The sequence below is a fragment of the Leuciscus leuciscus genome (genome assembly GCF_965113295.1).
Source record: "Leuciscus leuciscus genome assembly, chromosome: 9".
NCBI classification, from domain to species: domain Eukaryota; kingdom Metazoa; phylum Chordata; class Actinopteri; order Cypriniformes; family Leuciscidae; genus Leuciscus; species Leuciscus leuciscus.
This window is the reverse complement of record NC_138733.1, coordinates 38,981,535-39,001,034: the sequence shown is the minus strand read 5'-3', so window position 1 is coordinate 39,001,034 and position 19,500 is coordinate 38,981,535. Positions and strand designations below refer to the sequence as shown.

The following is a 19,500-nucleotide window of genomic DNA, read 5'->3' as shown; positions in this document are numbered from 1 at the left end:
GGTCTATAATTTGCTAGATTATTATGATCTAATTGTGGTTTCTTAATGAGAGGTTTTATAACTGCCAGTTTAAATGTTCTTGGAACATGACCTAAAGATAAAGACGAGTTAATAATATTGAGGAGAGGCTCTTCCACTACAGGTAACACTTCTTTCAGTAGTTTAGTTGGTATAGGATCTAATAAACATGTTGTTGTTTTAGATGAAGTGATAAGTTTATTTAACTCTTTTTGTTCTATAGTTGTAAAGCACTGTAATTGTTCTTGCGGGGTGATAATTGAAGCTGAATTATAAGGCGCGATTGAAGATTGAACGTTTACAATTGTGGTTCTGATGCTTTCTATTTTCTCAGTGATGAAGTTCATGAAATCATTACTACTGAACTGTAACGGGATATTTTGTTCGGGTGACGTCTGTTTATTTGTTAGTCTAGCCACGGTGTTAAATAGAAACCTTGGATTGTTTTGGTTGTTTTCTATTAGTTTGCGGAGGTGCTCAGCCCTGGCAGCTTTTAGGGCCTTTTTATAACGTGACACACTGTCTTTCCACGCGATTCTAAAGACCTCTAAATTAGTTTGTTTCCATTTACGCTCTAAAATACGGGTTTCTCTCTTTAAAACATGCGTAGTATTGTTATACCATGGTGCTTTATTTTTCTCTCTGACCTTTTTTAATTTAATAGGTGCAACCACATCCAATGTTCTAGAGAGAATGGTGCTCATAGTGCTAGTTAGTTCTTCTAGTTCATCTGTTTGTTTGGGTTCAGGCAGCAGCTGAGACAGATTAGATAAGCAATTTGAGAAATTATCTATGGTGGATGGGAGGATTGTTCTGCCTGGTTGATAACGCGACGCCGCATGACATATTACAGCAGTACGTAATATGCAAGTTACCATGTAGTGATCAGTGACTTCATCATTTTGTGGAATGATATCTATATCGGTCGGATCGGTTCCATGTGATATAATTAAATCGAGTGTATGATTAAGACGATGAGTTGGTCCGGTGACGTTTTGCTTGACCCCAAATTAATTTAATAAATCTGTAAACGCAGCTCCTAACGCATCATTTGGATTATCTACGTGTATGTTAAAATCTCCAACAATTAATGCTTTATCGACATTGACTAATAGGTCTGAGAGAAAATCTGCAAACTCTTTTAGGAAATCAGCGTAAGGCCCTGGCGGTCTATATACAGTAGCCAAGGCTAGAGATAATAGGGATGTTTTTCTAACATCTAAGAGCGTAACATGTATGTAGGACTAATTTCTTACGCATCAATTCCCATGCCTCCGTTGCTAATTCCAAAACGTCATTTAAGAGTTAGTAACGGAGATTTGAGCCACTGATAGCAGACTAATGCAGTTATTAGTGCAGTTATAAGAGACAGAGAGAGGTTGCAATAATGAGACAGAAAAGCATGTTCGTCAATATTTAATTTATTTATTAATTCATTAGTTTTAATTCATTTGTTAATTTTATTTTTATATTATTGGCAGTAGCCCGGCTGCTGTGTCTGGTGACAGATACGTAGAGTTACGAATGCGCTCTATTTCAGCAGTCAACATGGGAGGATGATGAGTACTGGAGTCTTTCCCAGCCTTGCGGAACTTTTTGATGACGGCCTTGAATACGTCGTTGGACGATGTTGAATTCTGACTGCCCAATGATGTTGTATTTGGATATATAGCGGTTCAGTCCAGCTCGTAGGGAGAGAAAACTTGACACTGAATACTCTGCGCCTGATGCGTTTCGGACAGTGGCATAGAAAGCCCGCAGCTGGGTATGTAAAGCGTCTGCCCCGTCTCTCTCTACTTTGTCCACAGACGTATTTTGGGCCTTAAGCCAGTCGTTAAACACATTGACAGCCCAAGCTGTTGTTTTTTTGGTGTTTTCTTCATGTTTTTCGCCCTCGAGTCTGTCTAGCTGTTCTTCGCTGATTGTTTTATGTCTTTTGTTGTCTGCTGCTTTTGATGTCCTCTTCAGTTTATTAGTTTTTTCATCTGTGTTATCAAATACTGCCGTCGCCCAGTTGTCAAAATTTTCATATTCACCATAAATATTAAAATGTACTTCCGGAAAAATCTAACTTGTCTGTCATTTTGTTTCTTGTTATGAATTGTAACCTAGTAACCTACTTTCCATTATTACAGTTGACTACGCGAAGTGTAATGCGGTCAAGACCTGCCTGGAACTACTTTAGCCGTGCGTTTCCCTGAAAATAATGCACACCTTAGAACGTTCGTCAACCAATCAGATTCAAGCATTCAACGGCCCTGTAGTATAAGAACAAACAATGAACAGCTGAATTTTTATTAACAAAGATTAATAAATACTGTAACAGATGTATTGCTCATTGTTAGTTCATGTTAGTTAATACATTAATGTTAACTAATGAACCTTATTGTAAAGTGTTGCCAACAAAACTCATACATTCGCATGACAACAGTTATCAATACCGTAACCAGCTGATAACAGCAGCTGTCAACAAATGTCACTCCCTTTTGCCAGAACCTGGCGGGCATAGGCTAAAGGATCTAAACGCTGGCAGCTTTTACTTTACTAAAAAAGCACCGCTGGCGTAATTTTTTAGAAGAAAAATTTGACAAGTGTGAACACGCCCTTGTAAGTGTTTTTGCTCTTTCAGTTACCGTGTGGGGTGTCAGTAGAAGCACTCCTGTCCTCGTCTGAGTGCTGTAAGGCAGGTGACATCAGTGACCCGGCCTCAGGGGGCCGGTCCGGACCGGAGCTGCTCACGACTGCAGCTGAAGCAACACAACGACAGTCAGAGCAATGAAACACACCGGCAGAGACGCCACCAAAGCCTCACATCATTACCTGTGTGGGTGCTGCTCTGATCAAACACCTGAGATGAACCCATATCTGACGCTCTGCCAATCAACTGGCTCACGACAGACTCATGGAGCTCGACGCTCGAGTGCGAGTCTGAGCCGGTTGAGTGACCGGCAGAGGAGTGGCTGGAGTCTGAAGCCCTGTCCCGGTCAGAGGGCGACGGAGGGGACGCTTCAGACGGGGGTTCACCGGGTCTGATGGATAACTGATCAGACAGGCGCTCGAGGATCCGGGTCACGGTCTCACTCCAGCCCTGAAATGACCACGCCAAGACATTAGCATGGCAACAGAGTCAGGAGAATGTAAATGAGAAACATGCATATGCGTGGCACCTGACGGCTCTGATCGGCTCTCACTACATTTCTAGATGAAGAAGAGGAAGATGAAGAGGAGTCAATGTCTGGATGGGGCTGAAGTGGCAGGAAAGCACCTAAAAACAAACCAAACAACCGTATCAGAATAAGACTGCAGTATAAAAAATAAAATAAATCCACATTGAATTTTTCTTATTTTAATGCAATTCAGAATATGGCTGCTTGATTAGGATGATTATTTCCCTTGATATTGTAAATGCCAGTAGTTATGCAGCAGTTAGTGAACCATGACAATGGCTTTTCAACGGCGGGTTCAGTCTAGGTCTGTCGAACAAAACAGCACGAGTCGCTCACTCTCTGATGTACCGGAGGACTTCGCTTTATAAACTATATTTTTCATATAAATTATAACAACAAAACGGGCATTTTTCCATAGTTGTGCGAGTATCCTCATAAGAGCAGTCTTAAATTACTGTTTTAATAGAAAAAAAAAAAATTTGAATTTGGATTTATTGGATTACTAGGAATTTCACTGTTTTAATTTGAGAGAAGTTTCATGTTTTACCAGTATATGATAAATAGCCTGTAATAAATCAGGAAACCAGATGGTCAAATAAACCCAGCGTATGAGTTGACATTCTCCTGATTTGTGCTTATAGATGAAAGAGCAATAACTCCAGGCTAATGAAAATGTAAAAAATATTTAAACATTTCATTTTAATTGATTATAATTGAGCAAAATAACCAGGATGATCAATTTAACCATTATGCAGCATGATGAAAATGTGACTAAGTTTTCATTGTCTAAGTTTTCATTGTCTAAAACGCACAGGCATTTAGTCGACTAAACCTTGACAAAAACAGAACAAGGATGACTAAATATGATAAAAACTAAAAAGATTTTAAGATTCAAACAATTTTTTTTTTAAAGAGACCAAATGAACACTTGTAGTATCTTGGATGAAGCCCATGTGTTTTCTGCTCTAACTGAAGACAAACACTTTATTAACCAGCCACTCTTGATTTGAATTACATGTGCCAACACCTTTTTACCATAGTTGAAAGAATTTGGCAAAGAAAGAAAGAAAAGAAGAGGTTTGTATATGTAAAGCTTGACTGCCAAATCAGCAGATAACAAGGCTTCTCAGGGCAGCGCTCGGATTGGCTATTTGAGTTGACTCATTTAAATCGTAAAGTCAATTGCAATTATTAATGTAAATTAATGGATTTTACATTAAAATACTATTTGTGTGGTGCAACTGTCACTCTTAGAATTAAATGTAAATTGCACATCTAAACCAGCCCACTTTTGTAAGTGACTCACAAAACTATACTTCAGCCGACTGTCCCTCCTAAAACTTTGCGGTGTGTGTGTGTGTGTGTGTGTGTGTGTGTGTGTGTGTGTGTGTTGGTCCTCTTAACAGCATGAAAAACAACACGATTACATACAGAAAGCGAGCAGAGAGCACTCTTTATATTCAGTGGAGCGGTCAAGCACTTCATTTCAGCATGAGCTCACAAAGACTCGGCACAATGAGCCTCTTGTTCACATCGGCTCAATCAGCTGGTTAATGAGGATTGGTGAATGTCTGTCATTTCCAGTGGATTTACTCTGTGCAGTGACTGTTCATGTGATCTTTGATGCAGCGGGAGCAAATATAAATGTAGTGCCACTTTCCCCCAGTAGGTAAAGTAATTGCGGCAGCTGTAATTCTGCTCATTTTTAACTGTGAGTAAAATGAAGTGATGCGTCTGTAAGGCACCTGGAGCTGAGATGTAAGCGTCTCCATCATGAAGCGCACTGGACCAGGACTGACCCGCTGGACTAGTGATCGGCGCTCCTGCACAGAGAACACGCGAGCGTGTGTGTTCTGCACGTGCACACACACCTCACGCTACAGGAGCCAGTGTTTACCTGCATGTGTCAGTGATGCGTGGAGCTCTTGGCTGTATCTGTGGATGATGCGCTGCACAGAACCGCTCGTGTCCTGCGGCGGGTCAGCAGGGGACGGGCCGCACACATCAGGATCCACACTGAGACGAGAATCCTCTGAGGAACACACGAGCTTCAGAGGCAGATCTCTTCCTCTGGCGGATAACAGCCCCGCGTACAGGACACGTGTTCACTAGGGATGGGCACGAGTACCGGAACGTACCGGAACGTACCAGCGACGACCGATTACAAAAACTATAGACAATTTATATTTATATCCAGCGACGACCGACCATGAACACAATGATTATATATAGGAAGACAATATTTTTACTGACCCCTAACTTTTGAACGGTAGAGTATATTGTTACAAAAACATTTCTATTTGAAATAAATGTGCAATATTTAAAATTATAAAAATTATTTCACAATATTCGGTTTTTTTACCGTATTTTTTATTTTAAAAAAAAGTAGGCTTAAGGAGCATAAAAATATTTTAAAATAGTAACGTTTCCAAACTTTTGACCGTATACACACTTTTTCTGATTGGTTATGAAATAACTTACAAATTATCTTTACATTTGCACAAAACAAAAGGCTGCGAATGCCACGCAAACTTATAAATCACGAAGGTGTAACTCTAGCCGCCTTTTAACGTAAAATGGTCAAACACCAGCATGACCTTGCTTAATCTTTTAATCTTAATCTTTCTTTAATCTTAAAAAAAAAAGTTAGATTAAATTATTATTGACAATTAATCGATTGCATATATTTCAAAAGACAAAAAAAAAAAAAAAAAAGTCAATTGTTTTTTTTAACCATTTAAAATATTGTTTAGATTTAATCAATATTCACTCATCAATTACTGAACACATGATGGTTATTGATGAATGAAGTCAGTACAATGACTAAAATGGCAAACAGTCAGTCAATATAAAATAACATTTTAGCTCATGAGAAAGTACTAAATAAAACCAAAATATTTCTACAACACTTCAGGACTTCTGTTGTGGACTCTCTTTAGGTTTAGTGTTTCTGAAGGCTTTGATTAATCTCATATAAAAAGCGTTTCAGTTTACCAGTGTTCATTCACTCTTGCAGAGGTTCCTTGTGGGTAAATTAAGGCTGTCAAGCGATTAACATTTTCTAACCTAATTACATGATGTGGCGATTAATTAAACTATCTTTTGAGTGTAACTTAGCCAAATTTGCCGTACGATTTAGTTAAAGTCATTATTGTGTTAAATGAGAAAAGCATCAAATAGATATTACTAAAAGTAGCTTTAGAAAGAAATATTTAGTTTGATTCAACAGAATGTATTACACAAACGTTTAGGCTACGACGGCCATGTTTTTCTCCCAGAAGCTGCATCCAATTTGGCATTTAGATATATATTTTCAGACTGTTTATTGCAGCTCAGAGGCGGCCATTACAATTGCATGCATAAAGCCATGAGGTTAAAGGTATATTTAAAGGTATAGCTTTAATTCAAATATTTTTATTATCGGCATGACGCACACGCCCTCGAGTACAAATTTTTCAGACCTATCGAGAAGTCGAAATGAAAAACCGACAAAAATGCCCATCCCTAATGTTCACACTCTGTCTGTGAATGTAACTGCTCACACACACCTGGCTCATGGTCACTAGTGAAGTAGCTTCCCGTTGAGATCGTAGTGGATGAGAGATAATCTGGGTCAACAGATGATGGACAGCCAGCGCTAAACCGCTAGCAAACAAACAGAGAACAGTTTTACACAGTGTGATTCTACAAACACACACACTCTGATCAGCAGCCAATCATCTGAGCTCAGTTCAAGTGTAGAGCCCTTCATTAGCAAACATGCATAATTCACATGTACTTCAGGTACAAAACGCTTTCATCATTGCTCAAATACACACACACGCGCACACACACACGCGCGCACACACACGCGCGCACACACACACACACGCGCACACACACACACGCGCGCACACACACACGCACACACGCGCACACACACGCACACACGCGCACACACGCACTGATCATCAGCCAATCGTCTGAGCTCAGTTCAAGTGTAGAGACCTTCATTAGCAAACATGCATAATTCACATGTACTTCAGGTACAAAACTCTTTCATCATTGCTCAAATACACTCACTCTCACACACTCTCTCTCTCTCACACACACACGCATCAGCTTCTCTTAGCATAATCACTGGTGTGACGGCACGCTCAGATTTGGCTAGTTTTCATCACTGATCCATAAACTGTGGATCTCAGAATGAGTTAGCGTTCATCAGTGACGTCAGGTGTGTTACAGGAGCCGTTATCTGCAGTGAGAGAGACAGTCTTACCTCCTGCTGGAGCTTCATGAGGCACGGACCTGAGAAGGAGAAGAAGTAGTTAACAGGAAGTGTTAAAGCACAAACAACCATCTATGGCTGCATGATATTGAAAACCCAAAAAATTTCTGCGATATAAAAATTATTTCACCAGATGATTTTTATAGCTCTATTTTACTCATTCTAGAATAATCGGGGTGATTTTGTGGGGGAGTGAATCTGCATAGAAAATTATAAACAAGTTTCAAGCATCGATAAATACAATGAAAGAAAGACAATGGAATTAAAATAAGCAGTGCTTTATGTTTTTCAGGTCAATCTAACAGTATCCAATGGTTTGATCACCATGGGAGACACAACAGCTGCGAGAGCATTAGGCTGCTGTCCCTTTAAGACATGTCCGTTTAAGCTCAAAAGAGAGAACTGAATTGGGTGTTCACATGCTGTCAGTGCGCGTGCGTGTGTGCGCGTGCATGTGTGTGCGTGCGTGCGTGCGTGCGTGCGTGCGTGCGTGCGTGCGTGCGTGCGTGCGTGCGTGCGTGCGTGCGTGCGTGCGTGCGTGCGTGCGTGCGTGCGTGCGTGCGTGCGTGCGTGCGTGGAAAACATCACACGAGTCACAGTCTTCTTGCTTGATGCCTGACCAGACTTGACATGCAAATGATAAACTTTCACTCTTTGATGTTTAAACTTCACAATTATCCGCGAATCACACGCGTTCTGAACCGGGGATCAGCTGGCCCATGCGGATCACATACTTGGCATGTGATGATCGCAGATCCGCATATCGCTGCTAAAGCGATACATCGAGCAGCCCTACAACCATCTGCAGTGAAACACAGCTCTGTCAAACTAAATACTGAGATTTTCCTATAGATCACAATACACATTTGTTAATTAAACTACTTTGATTAAAGATCTAAAAATCAATTTAAGATTATTATATTTTATTATGATACAATATAGTATTATATTATTATAAGTCATCAACTCACACTTTGTTAAACTTATAACATTACAGGTTTAAAAGCATTTGTTTTAATTGAGTGTCAGACCTGTCCATCATGCAGTTCTTTGCCTGTACTGGATTCCTGGAGCCCTTGGTGGCTATATATTTATTATTAGACATAAATTAGGGCTGTCAAGCGATTCAAGTTTTCAATTTTACGATGCGATTAAACTACCTATAAAGCCACAGCAGATTAATTAAAGTGTTTAAGTGCAAAAACATACAACATTTTGTTGCAACATCTTATTTATTGAACTGTTGTACAAAATCAATATTACATTTGGGATTCGATTCGGGACAAAAACAGCACTTGTATGATATTGCACTCGTCACTGTGATGAGATCAGGGCCGGGTGCGTTAATAAAAAATGCGTAATTTTTTTCATAACTAAATTATCCAGTAAAAATTTATGATTTATATGCACTGATTATGATTTGACAGCCCTGATTTATATGCAGTCTATCCAGATCTGATGTTATTTAATTATTAATAAATGAATAAATAAATGAGAATTCTGACAGCAAAAGAATTAGTAACTAGTAATAACGTCTAACTACGGGAAGGGGCTTAGAAACGGTCAAATCCACACAACAGATCGACCCCTGTGTACATGTACCTGGCGAGGCCGTGGAGTCCTGCAGGAGCGTGTCTCTCCAGGACATGCGGCTGGTCCTGCCCGTGACCTCTGACCTTTCGCTCGAGCTGTGGCTGCCGGCAGAGGTGAGCGCGGGCAGAGACGCACTGCTGGACTCGTTCACATCAGCAGAAGACGACTGCAGCTCTGCAGGAGCCAATCACAGCACACACACGTGAGGTCAGACAGGGTATGATGCGTGACACCTGCTGGAGCGTCAGCTGCTGGCGTACCTGTGTCCAGGCTGATGTTGAGGGGCGAGTCCACTTCCTGTATGGCACTGAGTTCGTGCTGCTGCATCTGCTGGAGGAACACCAGACGAGCGGGAGCACGAGACACCGGGGGCTTCACTCTCACACGGGCCACTGGGGCAGGCTCACACACAGTGTCTACAACACACACACACAGAACCATTAGTGTGAGTGTGAGAGAGTGAGTGTGTGAGTGTGAGTGTGAGAGAGAGAGTGTGTGAGTGAGTGTGAGAGTGAGTGTGAGAGAGTGAGTGAGTGAGTGTGAGAGTGAGAGAGTGAGTGTGAGAGAGTGAGCGAGCGAGCGTGTACAATATTGATTTCTCGATTTTTAATCGATCTTCATCTTAAATGAAACCATATTGATTACCTTCCAAGAATCAATCTTTTAGTCTGTGCTGTTTTCTGTGTATGCATGAACAAAACTTCACAACACATTATTTGCAGCGCCGGCCATCTGATAATCACAATAAGCTTTGACAGAATTTGCAAGCTGAGGCTTTGCTTCATATCAAAAGCATCAGTTTCATCATTCCAACAATAAATACTTGAGAACAATTTGTTTCATAACGTCAAATTTAAAAGCCATTCAATGACCATAAACACCATAGTTAGAAAAATAACTCTAGAGAGGAGCTTTTAACATATTCATTAGTTTCTTAACCTGTTCTTCAAAATGTATTGTTTTCAGGATATATTCAAACATTCAAATTTCACCATTTAAATGTTTATAGTTCAGCAATGAAACTCTAGAGAGGAGCATTTTGATATAAGCACTTCATTACATATCGCTAAGAGGTTAAGTAAAAATATAATGAATATGTTCATAATTTAAGGTATTTTTAATAGATCCATCATGAAAACAAAATTTAAATGACTCAAATAAACAGCAGTTGAAATTAAAGGTTTGGACAATGTTGTTAATTTTACCTTTAAAACTATAGAAATGTACTAACAGACAGGGTTCCCTGTGTAATGTACATCATTAGTCGAGAGAGATTTTCTTCCCCAAGTAAAACTGACATGTACTTTGCCTGATAACCAAACCAAACGAATGATCAAATCATGATCGGAATCCAATCAAAAGCTTGTGAATCTGAATCAAATGGCAATAAAGCTCTTTCTGATTCTGAAACTGATTGGTGAAAAAAAGTCAGTGCCCATTGAGGCCTGTGTTTACCCTTAGCGAGGGCCGGTGTGTCTCTGTCCTGCTGGATGGGTGCTGTCGGGGGTCTGGAAGGGCCGTTAGCCTCTTCAATGGCCTTCAGCAACGTGTTATAAGTCACGTGATCCGTCTGAGCGCCACTAGAGCCTGACACTGAAGCCTACCAGAGGGAGCAGAGGTTCACTGTAAGGGTTAATTACACCATGCTCACTTCTGTGTGTCTGGATCTATTATATTACAGTGCAAAGTAACAGTCCATAAATTGAAATTAAGTTTCACTCACCGCCCAATTTTGCTACTAAATTAAGTTACGGGCCATTCAGAACTTCTACTAGCCAAAAAGAAGATTTCATACATTCATTTCTTATTCGAACAAAATCCTGTCATCCAGCATCTCCTCCCTTCATCTTTCATCCTCATCACCAGAAATGTGTTTTAGTTGGACAGATTAATCAGAACATCAGAACATGGAGGGTGTTGGAAAATAACAATGTCTTTTCTGTTCACCAAATGCATTTTAATATTCACTATTGCTTCAATGCAAATGAACAAGCGCACTGTTATTTGTTGCGTAGTGACGAGTGTTCAAGTAAGCCAGATATGCGCTGTATTTAATACATCATGATGACTCATGACTTGAGTATTTGCGCTAAATCTGCGCAGATTTGACTTACACACAAACTTCCCCAGCTAAGGGAGTAAACATAAGTAACACGCCAGATTGGCTCGTGATTTGACAGCGTTCCCCGCCACAGCTGATGTTTACCCGCATGTGGGGTTAGAGGGTGTTACTTTCAAACCCTGATCATAAATAAAAAAAACTATCATCAAGTTTTACAACACTGTGTGTAAATCACCAAACTCTCTTTTTAAAAGCAGTTTTCTTTATTTCAAACTTATTTACTTGTGAACTCTCTTTGTGCTTGGTAAAAACAAACAAGTAAATGCAGAAGAAATCTTTCCTGCTGTAGTCTCTCTCAGACAGCATCATCAGTGCACTGAGAGACAGCGAGCTCCTCCTGTGAGGTTCACCTGTGTGTCTGCTGTGATCAGCGCCTGCAGGACGTCTCGCTGTCTCCTCACGTGTCGTCTCCTCGCCTCCTCCGCCTCGCTCTGGACCGGGCCGACGGGACCGGAGGAAGGATGCAGCCGGCTGCGCAGGAGCTCCAGGACCACAGCGGGAGCAGGAAGAGGAGCAGGGGCATCCAGCGAGGGGTCAGGTGGGCTGAGGAGAGCCTGCTGTGGAAACAGATGCAGTGAAGCGGGCGTGCGATGAGGATGGTGAGACATTAAGCCTTTTCATGTTTCAAGCAAATCGGTCACGCACTTGTCCGAGTAAAAAAAGTAGCTTATCCGGGGGGACATTTTTATAAATTGTGTTGTAAATATAATTTATTCTGAAGCAATATCATCAGTGTTCAGTCAGCTTTGATATTTAAATCTGCATATGTGACCCTGGACTTATGGGTAATTTTTTTCAAATTGAGATTTATACATCATCTGAAAGCTGAATACATAATCTTTCCACTGATGTATGGTTTGTTAGGATAGGACAATATTTGGCCGAGATACAACTATTTGAAAATCTGGAATCTGAGGGTGCAGAAAAATCGAAATATTGAGAAAATCGCCTTTAAAGTTGTCCATTTCTATTGGCGATAGTGCTGCATCCATTCACAAAAATTTATGTTTTTTATATTTAAGGTGGGAAATTTACAGAATATCTTCATGGATCGTGATCTTTACTTAATATCCTAATGATTTTTGGCATAAAAGAAAAATCTATAATTTTGACCCATACAATGTTTTGCTGGCTATTGCCACAAATATACCCGTGCAACATAATGGTGCGTTCACACCGGACGCGAATAGCGCGTCAGGCGCGAGTGAATTCAATTAGTGATGCTCCGATCAGCATTTTTGGGGCCGATCACCGATTACCGATCACCAAAATCATGATCTGCCGATTGCTGATCACTGCCGATCACAGAATGGAAATATGCTAGAGTCAAGAAAATCTTGAAGAACCACCAATATTTATTTAACTGTAGTTAGAAAACAAGATAACATAAGGCTACTGTAGGCCACCTTTTCCAAATAAGGCACAGTATAACTTTTCAAAACAAAGAGGGGTCAGGCAGACTACAATGGATGTAGTTGAGGAACTAACTACATCAGATCCAAAAAATAAAATAATGACAATGACATTTGAGGTTATTAAAACAGTAAGTCCCGCCCCTCGACTGCCAAAAATAAAAGTGTTCGAGCGAGCAAAATCATCAGGCGAGAGGAGATCAAGCGCGAGAGTGTGGGGAATGATCATGCGCGCGCGCGAGGGCAGAGATGTCATGCGCCCGCGCAGGGTTTGAATGAGCTCGCGAGCTCGCGAGTTCCCGTTTCCTCGCGCGTAGATCTGTTATCCTCTCGCGAATGTCATTTACCGCGCGCGCCAGCATCAGTTGTGCGCTCGTTTATAATTGCCATTGAATTGCCGTCATAGGAGAACTCATTTTGCCACTGTTAAGCAAGCTCTGCTCTGCTGTTGTGTTGCCGCGCATGCGGAAAAGTTGCACGAGTTATTTACGTCACGTGATCGGCTTTTTTGATCGGCGCTTTTGGGGGTTGCCGATCAAGCTATTTTTTGCCAATATCGGCCGATCATGATCGGCGGCCGATCAATCGGAGCATCACTAATTTCAATGTTAAAGGGATAGTTCACTTTGAAATTAATTTTTGGTATGTTTTAGCTTACCTCAAGGGCATCCAAGATGTAGGTGTCTTTTTTTCCGCAGTAGTTTCAATTTTGATATTTTTAGGTCAAACCGTTCTTGTCTGTCAGTCATATAATGCAGGTCTGTGGTCATTATCTCAAAGAGCATGCACAGAGTCCAAATTAAAACAATTCCCCATTGTCCAAATTAAACAATTCCCCATCGTAAGTACACATTGATGGCCTAAGACACGAAACGAGCGGTTTGTGTGAGAAAACGAACAGTATTTATATCGTTTTTTTACGGTGGCCGAGAGAGCTCAACGCGCTGCAACTGAAGAAAACACATGCAAATAGAAAAACACCTGCAAATTAAGAAAACATCTTCATCAGTTTCACAACACGTGTGCTCCAAATACTCACAACACAACCAAATACAGAAACGCTCTGCAAAAGTTCACAACACAAACAAATCAGAAACGCGCTGCAAATAGGACAGAACACAAAGGAAATGTTTCCGGGGAAGCCAATAAGTGACGGACCCGGCTGGGACGTTTTTTATTGCTCGTGAGCATTACCTATGCCCTAACGTTACTCCCTTAAAAGGGCAGACGGCAGAGCCCTTGAAGTGGGCACTTTGGAGGGAGCGGGGCACTTGTGTGCCATTATGTAGCCGTTTGGAACGGACTTGATGAAGGGAGCAACGAAAGCCAATGTAATTTCCTCATTATTTTCACCTGGGATGTTCCCATGACAACGCAGCGCCGTCTCATATTTGGACCTCTTATATAGCCTACTGTCTATGATTTGGACCCTTCATTCTATCATTTCTTATGAAACTTATTTTAACATAACATGAATGTGTACAATGTAACTGATGTATATATTAATATCTTTCCCTCATGTTCTTTTTCTCTATCTTTTTTTCTTTAATTTATTTTAGTCTTCAGCTTGTTCTTTTCTGATTAGTATTCTTATGACATTAAACATATTATAAATACATTTTGTATATTGTAGGCTATACAAAGTTGTATGTCATAAACGTGCAACCTCTGTATGTTTTGCAACAAAAATAAAATAATAAATTAAATTAAATTAAAGTAGACAGCTGTAAGCACGTCCCAGTCGGGTCCGTCACTTATTGGCTTCCCCGGAAACATTTCCGTTGTGTTCTGTCCTATTTGCAGCGCGTTTCTGATTTGTTTGTGTTGTGAACTTTTGCAGAGCGTTTCTGTATTTGGTTGTGTTGTGAGTATTTGGAGCACACATGTGTTGTGAAACTGATGAAGATGTTTTCTTAATTTGCAGGTGTTTTTCTATTTGCCTGTGTTTTCTTCAGTTGCAGCGCGTTGAGCTCTCTCGGCCACCGTAGTTTTTACCTCTTGTACACAGCCATGTCGAAGTGATCTGAGAGCGCGGGCGCATCCTGCTGTGTGACGTGTGTGCAGACTGGTGCATAGATATACACACTAGATGTCGCCGTGGCTACTGCAGTTCATTGGAAACCGTAGCCAAGGCGACATCTATTGTATATATCTATACCCGCCCGCGCTCTCAGATCACTTGGACGCGGCTGTGTTCAAGAGGTAAAAACGATATAAATACTGTTTTCTCACACAAACCGCTCGTTTCGTGTCTTAGGCCATCAATGTGTACTTACGATGGGGAATTGTTTAATTTGGACAATGGGGAATTGTTTTAATTTGGACTCTGTGCATGCTCTTTGAGATAATGACCACAGACCTGCATTATATGACTGACAGACAAGAACGGTTTGACCTAAAAATATCAAAATTGAAACTACTGCGGAAAAAAAGACACCTACATCTTGGATGCCCTTGAGGTAAGCTAAAACATACCAACATTTAATTTCAAAGTGAACTATCCCTTTAAGTCAATGCAAAGACGCGTTACGCGCGTAAAAACTTCCTGCGGCGCAAATGAGGCGTAGAGCGCGGCGCGGTAGACACGATATGTGAACGGCCCCTTAAAGTGGTATCGGGTGCGGTTGTATCGGGGTAGTTTTACGAGTATGAGTACATGAGCACAGTATCGGACCAACAACCGAGTACTGGTATCGGTACATCCCTACTTTTAAACATAACACTAAATCGTCAGTAAATGGCGTCAGGCGACCGTCTTAATGAGCGAGTCATTGAGTCATTCATTCAAACGATTCGTTCAAACGACTGATTCATTCAAGAATGAGACCGTTGTATATGAATGAGTCATTGAATCTTTGACAACCGATTTGTGAACTATTTTCGCTGTTGAAACAAAAACAATCACTATTGCGTCTAAAATGCAAGCGACTTCATTTGAACTGTTTATTGAACTGTTGTATGCAATCAATGTCACATTTTCAATGTGTTCAACAAGCGTGACCGTAGTCGAGTACTGACCCGTGTCTGCCCAGGGCGAGCTGGAGGTGGACTAGCCGGTTCTCCTCCTGGAAGAGGCGAGCGTGTGCCGTCACTGACGGTCTCTGAGCTCACTGACGGCTGCTGGAGTGACGCTCGTAGCTTCAGAGTGTGTTGATACTCCTGCAGTCGTCGCCGCGCTTCCTCCACGCTCTTCTTGTGAAGCCTGTGGGAAGAGCGCAGGCACAGCGTCACACATCTGCCGCATCACGAGCATCACTGCTGATGTTGAGCCGGTCTGACCTGTTCTGCTGCAGGAGTCTCTGCTGGTACTGATGGAGTCTCTGCGTGTGCGGCTCATCCGCATCAACCTGCACACACACACGTATACGGTTAGAAGATGGCTGTGTCTCATGTGACCTTGTTATTTGTACACACTATGACTATACAAATCACAACATGTAAATAGGAAAATGTTGGCGTTATTTTGTTACTTATTGGGAGCAGTATGCTAGCTGGAGCCGTTTACCTCCAGTCTTTGTGCTAAGCTAGGCTAGCGGTGGGTGCGTCAGACAGAGTTACGGCACGCACGGAGATGAAGAGGGTATGTATTGACTTATCTAACTCTGGGGGATACGCTGAATAAGCTGCAGTGCCAAAAAGTCGGCGTGTTCCTTTAAAACCATTTTAAAAACCTACGACAGCATAGATAATGCTATGCATATCATCAGATTTGTAACGAAAATAATTTATAAACCAACGCCAACACAGGAGAACACATCAACATGTTTCTAAATATGCAAACTGTTCATCTGCATTTCAAAATAAGTCTAAACCCTCACACTGAGTTTGTATGTTATACATAGTTAAGTGTTATAAAGTTGTGTCCAAATCTGTAATGGAAACGCAGCTAATATAAACATTTTTATGGAAAGTCACAACTGAATTTTCCCATTTCTGGGGAATTTCATTTAAGTTTTTTTGTGCAAGTGCCGAGTTATGGTGTCAGCCGTTTCCGGCCCACACTCGCTGAGGAGGTGTGTGAACAGACGCACCTCTGGAGGCGCTGCGCTCTCCTGGAGCCCAGGACGGCTCTGAGCTTCATCATCCTGCAGTGTGTGGCTCCTCTGAGTCTCTCTCAGGCGCTGCTCCAGCTCACGCCGCTTCTGCTCCAGCTCCTCCAGCACCGCCAGCTGCTCCTGCTGTCGGCTCAACAGCGCCGCCTCCTGGACACACGCAACAACACCTTACAGGTCTACTGACAGACCACTACCAATCGTGGTGAAAATGGCCTCTGAGGACCTCAGTGTTATGCTTATACTGAAGATAGAATTTTCCTTCTGAGGTTAGAACTAGACAACGGCGGTGGTACGGCAAAACTTTTTTTTTTTTTTTTTGTGAATGAATGCCGTTTTTCACGTGAATATTATGACACGCGTGAAACACAAAGCTTTGTATACAAAATAAATAATAGGTTGCCAATTAAATGTTACAGCGCAACCATTGAAACATTTGGATATGTGCACAAAATGGGAAACATGAGCATTTAAGTCATTTGTTGACTTTGTATTCTGATTTTCCACAAATTTAACAATATTCCATTAGTTATTCCACTGGACATGGAATCTTTTCTCTTTCCCAAATCTTCACTCACATATAAGCCATTTTCGAAAGGGGATTATAAACCTTTCTTCCTTTCGTTCACTTTTAACGGCAATATTCGCATCCTTTACTGCTAAATTTTTAAATCCTAATAATCTCACATCCCTCTCGAAGCGCAGTGTGTATATGTATATGAGGACTCATTTATATTTGTGGGAAAATGTAATTATAATATAATATTTAACTTTACCATGATTTACTGATGTATATTTCAATGTTTAACAGGCTGTAGTTTGCAGGGCAGATGTCGTTCGCAGGCAGCCAATGAAGGCCATAGGCTGGCATTATGCAAATGCATTACATTGTTTCGTAGGCAAGTAACAGGAAGTAAGAGACTTACTGATGACTCATTTGAGCAGTTCAGAATACATTTTTCTTTTACTACTACTATAACTATTTGTCGTGCACTTTGATCTTTGCATACCTTTTACATTCACAAACAGCTCTATTACACATTACAAGAAAGGGAATATTTGAAAAACGATAACAGAATGACGACTGAGCTCAGTTCAAGTGTAGAGACCCTCATGAAGCGTGTGTGTTCACAAGCATTCAGGTAATGGTTTCACATCACAGCTCAGCCGCTTGAACGACGCCTGAAGGATTTCCAGAATACATTCATCCCAGAATGACCTTAAGTTATATTTTTCTACATTAGCCCATCATGTATCCAACCATCCAAGAGCACATGCAGCGTTAAGAGCTGGAAAGACCGCCATAACTGGTATCTCTGCAGAGACTGGATGTTTACATAAACAACTTTTGTTTCAATTGGACTGAATTCATTCCGACTGATGAATCTGAATGTATTGTAGTTTACATGAACGCTGTGATCGTGATGTGATGCATGATCGGGTTGATGTGCGCGGTTATAAGTCAAAAGATTCAAATCGGAATAGATTTTTTGACATGCGCACACTGCACAAATATACAAAGTTTCCCGCTGTTGTCGCTTAATAACTATTCTACTACATTGGTTCTTCATTTGTTTTAAACAGCAGACTTAATATTTATCCAATTCTGGTGATAATTTGGAGACTATGAACATATGAACTGTTGTGCCGTGCTGTTTGTATTTATCACGCAGTAAACATGCCCAAAACCAGTCGTCTGTGGATGAGAGTCTGAAAGAACAAAGACTGGTGGGACGCTGTCCTGCTCCACTTCACAGATGTTGAGTGAAAGGGGAATTATAGAATGACAGGACACTCATTTATATGACTCTTTATTCATCAGGAGAACAGATCAGCGCCTCATACGTCGTCCTTTCAGTTCCGGTTCTCAATCAATCAAGTGTTTACATGTTCTCTTGATAAACGAGATTATTAAATGATTTGTAATAGAGCTGACACTTTGAGTTTGTAATGTAATGTTATAGTCCTACTTGTTTTTAATGTTTTTATGAAATATCTGTAGCGACTGCATGATCATATCATCGCATGTTTTACCGCCATGCGAGCCACAAATTAAAGCTTGACGAGCCGCGCAATGAGTAACACTGCTCTATAGTGTACGGGAGCCGCATCATGTGCACCAAAGGCCCCATGTAAAGCACACACAGACTGTGATGAGTGAACTCACGTGGGCTGCTCTCCTCTGGCTCTCGGCGGACACTGGCTCCGGCTGGTCTCGCTCCTCGGGTGGCAGCAGCGTTCCTGCCACCACAGCTTCATCGCTCACGTCAGGCCCTGAGCAGCGACACCACAGGACTAATCAGCAGCAGACACAAGCCAGTGTGACACTGAACACTATTAATCAGGGGTGTAGCGATACACGCATTCGTATTGAACCGTTTGGTATGAGGCTTTTGGTTCGGAACGCATTACAAACCGAACGATTCGTTAGGCCATTTTTCCTGCCGGTGTGATCACAACGTTGCCCAACATCAAATGGCAAATGTAATGAAGGTGGAACGAAACTGCGCTACTCATTATTTTGTGCTTCACGGACCGTTTATCAGTTTGGACAATCAATGTCAGAGCAGCGCGAGCCGATCTTGATTCATGCAACACTGTTACGAGATCCAGTGAAGAAAGCATTTGAATTCGCCACAGAAGTAATAACATCACTGCGAGATCTAGTGAGAAGCATTCAAATTTCTCCGTTATTAACCGTAGATCTCGATTAGATCAAACAGCGCTGACGTGGAAACCAGGAGAAACATTGAGCCATGAATGAACTAGTTATAGGCTTGAAGTCCACAGATCAGCAACATTCACCATGGATTTAATGTAGTAACACGTACTGTAACCATGGAAGTGTGGCAGGAATAGTAAAATGGAT

General features: G+C 41.3%; 1 protein-coding gene across 3 annotated transcripts in view; it reads right to left on the bottom strand.

Moving 5' to 3' along the window:
• The window catches only part of LOC309507030 (uncharacterized protein), a 53,299-nt gene that overhangs the window by 22,801 nt on the left and 10,998 nt on the right, over positions 1-19,500 (bottom strand). Inside the window, exons 10-24 of one of the 3 annotated variants that reach the window (XM_082181085.1) lie at positions 18,799-18,905; positions 16,611-16,781; positions 15,859-15,926; positions 15,598-15,781; positions 11,518-11,721; positions 10,501-10,645; positions 9,306-9,461; positions 9,055-9,219; positions 7,444-7,472; positions 6,734-6,830; positions 5,083-5,217; positions 4,931-5,008; positions 3,186-3,283; positions 2,839-3,106; positions 2,652-2,765 (exon numbers count right to left, since the gene is read on the bottom strand). In XM_082181085.1, coding sequence (XP_082037211.1) covers positions 2,652-2,765; positions 2,839-3,106; positions 3,186-3,283; positions 4,931-5,008; positions 5,083-5,217; positions 6,734-6,830; positions 7,444-7,472; positions 9,055-9,219; positions 9,306-9,461; positions 10,501-10,645; positions 11,518-11,721; positions 15,598-15,781; positions 15,859-15,926; positions 16,611-16,781; positions 18,799-18,905 — 2,019 coding nt within the window. Of the gene's footprint in view, positions 1-2,651; positions 2,766-2,838; positions 3,107-3,185; positions 3,284-4,930; positions 5,009-5,082; positions 5,218-6,733; positions 6,831-7,443; positions 7,473-9,054; positions 9,220-9,305; positions 9,462-10,500; positions 10,646-11,517; positions 11,725-15,597; positions 15,782-15,858; positions 15,927-16,610; positions 16,782-18,798; positions 18,906-19,500 lie in introns of all 3 variants that reach the window. The other 2 variants (XM_082181084.1, XM_082181086.1) reach the window with 2 other exon arrangements.